Source organism: Orycteropus afer, unplaced genomic scaffold (genome assembly GCF_000298275.1).
Source record: "Orycteropus afer afer isolate SDZICR_OR568_19922 unplaced genomic scaffold, OryAfe1.0 scaffold00042, whole genome shotgun sequence".
In the NCBI taxonomy this organism is placed as follows: Eukaryota; Metazoa; Chordata; class Mammalia; order Tubulidentata; family Orycteropodidae; genus Orycteropus; species Orycteropus afer.
The window spans coordinates 3827674-3834574 of record NW_006921629.1 but is presented as its reverse complement, the minus strand read 5'-3'; the positions used below and the strand labels follow the sequence as shown (position 1 = coordinate 3834574).

The following is a 6901-nucleotide window of genomic DNA, read 5'->3' as shown; positions in this document are numbered from 1 at the left end:
AGACCTTTCCGCCCCGACGCTGGACCCGGACCCCCGCCCACCCGGTCCCCAACAGCCCTCTCCTCATCCATCACCCCGCTTACGCGGACCGAACCCCTGACTTCTCCACTCTGGACCCGGGCCGTGACGGTCCCGCTCCTCTCCCCCGCTAGACACCGTGTCCACCTGGACCCGGGCCCTAAGGTCTTCTCTCTGGATCCAGGCACTTCCTACGCTCGGATTCAGACATCCCACACACAAGGGACCCCAGACCTCGGACCCAGGCCCCTTGACCGTGCTGTTCCCTCTCCCTCGCCCCGGGACGACGGTATCGATCCTTCTCCCACCCCCTCTCCACCAGAGCTCCTACCCCCCGGACGCCAAGGGGCCCTGGCTCAGACTTCCCCAGCAGCAGCTCCCAAACTGGCGCGTCGGGGTCGGCCCCTCCCTCGACCCTCTCCTCTCGGTTCCTCCCGAGTCCTGTCACCTCCACGCCCGCCCACCTCAGGCTCGCTCCTCCATCCCCAGGATTCCCTCCCGCACCTCTATCGCCAAGGTTGCTGCTTGGTGGCCCGACGGGTTGACCAGAAGGCTCCATGCTGTAGCTCAGTTTGCCCGAAGAGCGAGGTCATGGGAGGAGAGTTTAGGGGTCCTAACTGTCAGACCCTGCCTCTTTCAATGGCCCCACCCTGCCCTGGTTGCCTTGCCTTGCTCTCACCCCAGTTGCTCTTCTGCCCTTTTGTCCCGCAGATCCCGACTGGGCCTCTTATAAGCTGGGAATCTTCATTTGTCTGAACTGCTCTGGCGTCCACCGCAACTTCCCAGATATCAGCAAAGTTAAATCCCTGAGACTTGACTTCTGGGACGACAGCATTGTGGAGGTAGAACCGGGTGTGCTTGGAGAGCTTTAGAACAACAGAGCTGACATGAAGAGGGCGAACAGGGCCCCTCATTCTAAAGAGGAGGAAATTGGGGCCCGGAGAGGTGCAATAACATTAGAGTTGTAGTTTAGATAGAGGCACTGTGGACAGAGGTCGTGAGTTCAACTCCTGCCTCCATCGCTTGCTTGCTTACACGCTACTTACTTCACTTACTTGCAAGTGAAACCCTGAGCCAGTTACTTGACTCTAGTTCTGACCCCTCAGTTTCCACATCTGTGTTATGGGGAAACCGCTACCCTTTGACAGGGCTCCTGTAAGGAAGAACTGTAGGCATGGAGTTTTATTATTGAGGAAGTTCCTAGACTGGAGCAGAAGTATGGTCTGTGGTTCCTGTCTTCTCCCTCCAGCCAGGAAGGGGACCGCTCTGCTCTTGTGGCGTCTGGGGATGGGGGACACATCCAGCCAGGATGGTAATGCCATTTTGGTCAGAAAAATCTTCAGCAAGCAGGCAATTTTTAACTGTGCTGGTTCACTGAGGGTCTATTGGGGAAGCAGGCTGACATTTACTCAGTGCCTTTTGCCAAGTGCTGAGCTCAGCGCCACTGGGCTAGATGCTTCCGTTATTCATTGATTCAACACAGAGTGACAGCAAGCCTATGTGCTGGGTACTGGGAAAGAGCTGTGAGCAAGACACGGTCTCTTCCCATATGGAGCTTACATTCTAGTACAGGAGAAAGACAGAAAACCAGGAAATCAGCACAAAACCTGAAGAGTATTTGCATCACATAACTCCTTTTCCAGGTAAATATTATTTTCTTCATTTTTACAAGTGAGGTCCCTGAAACTCAGGGTGTTAAATATTGCCCAAGCACCACACAGCGAATGAATGGCAGAGTGGGGATTTGAATGCTGTTCTCTTAGCATCCAAAACCATACAAATCCCTTGACAGAATCCACTGGCCTCTAGAGAGGGGAAGAGTAGGGTTCACTTTGCCCGAGAGATTGGTTTAAAGCGCTGGCGTTTCTTCCCACCCTCTTCACCCCGAGTATGCCACCACTGTTACTGAGGCTGTCTTAGGTGTCAGCGAGCTCCACTCAGCATCCTGCCCTATGTGCTCTGTGGCGACAGCACCCACTACTTCCATCTTCCAGCTGCATCACTCTCCTGCAGACTTTCAGAGACTGCTCCCGGGGGTCCTGGCTGTCTGTGGAGGAGGTGGGAGAAAGAACATGGGCTCTGGAGTCAGACAGGTCTGGGTTCAAATTCCAGCTCTGCCATTTACTAGCTGAGTTACCTTGGGCAAGTCACCTAACTTCTCTGAGCCTCAGTTTCCTCATCTCTAAAATGGGAATACTAAAACCCAAACCAAACTCACTGCCATTGAGTTGATTCCAACTCATAACAATCCCTATTGGGTTTCCAAGGCAGTATAGGAGCTGTGGTGGCATAGTGCCTAAAGCACTTGACTGCTAACCATAAGGCTGGCGGTTCAAACCCACCAGCCACTCCTTGGAGGGAACGTTGGGCAATTTACTTCTGTAGTGATATTGCCTCGGAAACCCAAGGAGGGGTCACTGTGAGTCAGGACTGACTCTACGACAGTGAGTTTGGTTTGTTGGTTATCTTTACAGAAGTGGATTGCCCAGTCTTGCTTCTGCAGAGTGGCTGGTGGGTTTGAACTACCAACTGGTTAGCAGTCAGATGCCTTAGACACTGTGCTACCAGACCCCCTTAAAATAGGGATAGTAGTAATGTTTCCGAGGTGGTATCACTATGGAAGTAGATTGTCCAACCTTCCTTCCAAGGAGTGGCTGGTGGGTTTGAACTGCCAGCCTTCTGGTTAGCAGTCAAATGCCTTAGGCACTAAGCCATCAGAGCTCCCAATATTAAAACGATACAGAAGACTGAATGAGCTAATGTATGAGAACTGTAAAGTGCTCTGCCCAGATGACCAAAACCAAACCAAACCCACTGCTATCGAGTTGTTTTTGACTCATAGCAACTCCCATTGGGTTTCCAAGGTGATAAATCTTTACAGAAGTAGATTGCCCTGTTTTCCTTCCATGGGGTGGCTGGGGTTTTGAACTGCCAACCCTCTGGTTAGCAGTCAAATGCCTTAGGCACTGCGCCACCAGAGCTCCTGCCTAGATGAGACATGGTTATTATTGTGTCTCATTTTTCAGGCTGGGGCTTCCTAGCAGCTCGGATGACCCAGGCCAGTGGGATGTCTCCCTTCTCGGGGCAGTGTCTTCTGACCCAGTGGCACTGATGACTTTCTTGGTAGACTGTGGTTTCATTTCACATTTTTTTAAGTGTTGAGATTACCCCAAGTTGCTGTTGTCTTGTAGTTTATGAGCCACAATGGGAACCTTCAAGCGAAGACCAAGTATGAAGCCAGAGTTCCTTCTTTCTACTATGTCCCCCAAGCCGACGACTGCATGTGAGTGGATGATAATTTAGGGGTGGGGAGTGTTCCTTGTCCCACCTCTCCCACCTCTCCCCCATTTCAGTAGCTCTGTCTGTGTTGGTCCCCTATGCACTTCGTCAGCGGGTGACCAGGGCAAGCATTGGGTACCATCACAGAGAGCACATAGCGCCGGCGGTCAGGAGACCTGATTTAAGCCTTGCTCTGTGACTAATGCTTGGGTGTTTCACTTCCACTCTCTGCGCTTCAGTTTTCACAGCTGAGAAATTGTTCTCTGTGATCTGTCCCTCTGCCTCTGATGGTCTCGTTGCCTGCGGATCATGGCTAGCTTGACAGAGGAGAGAATTGCTAGCATTGTACTAGAACAAGTGTGTTTCAGCTTCTTTCTAACTGTGCCTGGGTCTGTCCCATCTAAGCTCAGCTTGATGCCAAAGCAGCTGCCTGGGCCCTAGCTTCTTAAATAATAACCATAAAAATAATACTAGATGCTAATTTTTATTGAGTTTCACCTACCCAATTGGCCCTGTGCAAAATGTTTGTTTATCAATTTGTTTAATTTGATCAACAATCCTTTGAGATAAGTACTGTTGGTATTCTTATGATATAGAAGAAAAACCTGACACTTACAGAGGCAGAGCTGGGACTGGCTTGTCTAACTGGGTCACTGGGTCATTGGGAGAATCCATTATAACAGAGGAGCTATGAAGCGGCAGGGTTCAAGTCCCCTGAAAGTGAGGGATCAGTGGGACACTGGTACCTAGTAACCACTGGACCTCTGTAGACTGACTGCCTGAGCCTCCTTCCCAGGGACTCAGCCTCACTGCTAGGGCCTCTGGACAGTGCCTTGTATAAATGGGAAAAAGGCACCCCTCGAGGCAGACACAGCCTCAAGGGAGAAATGGCTTGCAAGCTTTCTACTCAGATCTCAGTTTCCATTCCTTTTTCTACCAGTACATAGCTGTGAAATGGTGGGCAAGTTACCAAACCTCTCTGATCCTTGGCATTCTCATCTCTGAGATGCAGATAATGATACCTGCATGCTAGCGTGTTTGCAAAGGTTAAATGAGATTATGTCTATAAAGCATCTCATGTGACACCTGGTGCGTGGTAGGTGTTTCATAAATATTACTCAGAGTACTGCCTTCAATGTGAGTTTCTGAATGTTGCCTGGTCCCTGAATTAGCTGAGGGATGTGCCGGGGCTCAACTTGAGTGGGCCTGTCTCATCTTGCCTCACTGTTGGTACTCAGCCTTTTGCTTCAGGGGAAAAGGAGTGGACTCCTACTGTTGTTGTTGTTGTTATAGCGACTCCTCCTTGAGTTATCGAGGCAGTATCACTACAGAAGTGGGGCTAGACTTTCTGCCAGCACTTCACAGACATGCCTTGCTGTGACTCCAACAACTGCCCTGCACTTTAACCCCTATAACTGAATATTAATGGCTTCCTCTCCCCAGTTCTAAACTCCTATAATTCCCCCACCTCCAACAGCAGGATTGGTGCCCCTTGGCCCCCATTTCCTCTCCTTGCTCTGATCCAGTGGCCCAGAGTTCTCACCCCCTGGGGCGGTTAGACTCTTCAATATCCTGGGTGTGAGGGCTGTGCATCAGGCAGGACTTCTGACTGTAAGAGACAGAAACTCAATTTAAAGCACCTTAGGCTAAAGGGGATTTTATAAATTCTGGGGATCAGACCACAGGAGGGACAACTGTTGAGCCAGCCTCAGGAAGGATCAGGGGGCTCAAACACCGTCAGGTCTCTCAAACTCTCTCTGGTTCTCATCACTGCTTCCTTCTCAGCTGGGCTTCCTCCATGCAGCTGGGAGCAAGGCTTTGCCAGGTCTCCAGCTTATGTCTCCCAGGTTGGTCCCAGAGAGTCCTCCTGATTAATCCCTCTTTGGATGTTGGTCCACACATCTAAGGGAAGAGCTCTGATTGACTAGACCAGTTTGGGCCAGATGCCCAGTCCCATTTGCCTGCAAAAGAGGAGAGGGAACCAAACAAATAAAATAAGCCCATTCTTGGCTGTGTGGTTTCTCTGCAGAGGTCATGCATGCATTGATTGCCTACTATGTGCTGAGCATGGCCCTAGGCCCTTTATATACATTCAACTTCTCAACAATCCCAATGAACAGATAGGTATACTGTATTTTTTCATATATAACACACCCACAGAAACAACATACACATGCATATAATGCACATAGCATGCGTAGGCAACTAACACGCAAGAGGGTTATGCAGTTTGCAAAAACAGTATAATGCGTGTGTTACTTGTAAAAAAATATGGTACTATTATTGCCATATTCCCCATGTTCAGAGTTAAGTAACTTGCTGTTGGTCATACAGTGGCTAAATGGTAGAGTCGGACTAGGTCCCATGTGATTTGACACCAAGATCATTGCTTTGTCCAGTACAGCGTGCCCAGGTTTCAAGAATAGGCCACAGCAAGAGAAGCTCTTGGATCCTTCCAGCTTAAGCATGAGCAAGCCATGGCAGGTGGTAATGTAGATGGTCCAGGGAAGCCAGATGCCCACCTCATTGATACAGAGGCTGAAGTTGGGCTTGGAATAACCAGTGGTTCTGAATTGGAGGGAGACATCTTTGGTTGTCACAACTTGAGAGGGTGGTGGATGTGCCACTGGCACCTGGTGGGGAGAGTCCAGGGGTGCTGCTAAACATCCTTCAAAGCACAGGACAGTTCCTCACAAGAAAGAATTATCTGGCCCCAAGTGTCAGTAGTACTGAGGTTGAGAAGCCGGAGCAGGCTACAGCACAGGTGCTGTGATGCCCCACCCTCAGCTGCAAGGGTCTTGGGAAATTATCGTGGGAAGAAAATGCAGCAGACATGGCTGACCAAAGGTTCTCTCTATTAAGGGTCTTAAAGGAACAATGGATTCGAGCTAAGTATGAGAGACAGGAGTTTATGGCTGAAGGAAAAACCATCTCACCCCCAGGTAAAGTTATTTTCATCATTTTTTCAAGTCTGTGTTCTGATGAACTCTAGAAATCAAAGTGCCTGAGTATTAGGAGCAAGATCCAACCAAGAGATGCCTCCTGCCCCATGTGGGTTCCTCTGCCTCTGAAAAGATTAGCAACACATTAGTTGGTGGTGTCTTATGGTCTGAACAACAGTGAAGTATGTTTGTCTTGGGTTCTTTCAGGGCCTTTGTACAAATGAGAGAAAGACTGCCTCTCTGGACAGACCAATTAGAAAAAGGCATCCCTGCTCTAGGCTATAGTAGATCCTGGTGGGGTACAAGGCTTGGTAAGGAGTATGGGCTGGATTTCAGCTTCCCTTCCTGCTTTTGTGCAAGGCACAGCTTCACTAGTGGAAGTTTCTGCCCAGCTTCTCTCAACCTAGGCCAACACTGACCCAAAGAGCAAAGTGTACAAAACCACTCTTCTTGTTCTTCTTCTTCTTTTTTTTAACTTTTCAGTGTGATTTGGGTTAAAGTTTACAGAGCAATTTTGCTTTCCATTTAACAGTTCCTATAGATCTTGCTAGGAGCTCTGGTAGCACAGTACCTAAGGCACTTGACTGCTAACCAGAAGGCTAGTGGTTCAAACCCACCAGCCACTCCTTGGAAGGAAGGTTGGGCAATCTACTTCTGTAGTG

The 6901-nt window shown here is 49.5% G+C and overlaps 1 protein-coding gene across 1 annotated transcript in view; it reads left to right on the top strand.

The window, feature by feature from the left end:
• The first annotated feature begins 731 nt into the window (after positions 1 to 731).
• ADAP2 (ArfGAP with dual PH domains 2) overlaps positions 732 to 6901 on the top strand; it is a 25632-nt gene continuing 19462 nt past the window's right edge. The window contains exons 1-3 of the mRNA XM_042780480.1: positions 732 to 860; positions 3210 to 3301; positions 6160 to 6239. Of these exons, the coding sequence (XP_042636414.1) occupies positions 3213 to 3301; positions 6160 to 6239 (169 nt within the window). The 5' untranslated portion in view covers positions 732 to 860; positions 3210 to 3212. The remainder of the gene's footprint in view (positions 861 to 3209; positions 3302 to 6159; positions 6240 to 6901) is intronic.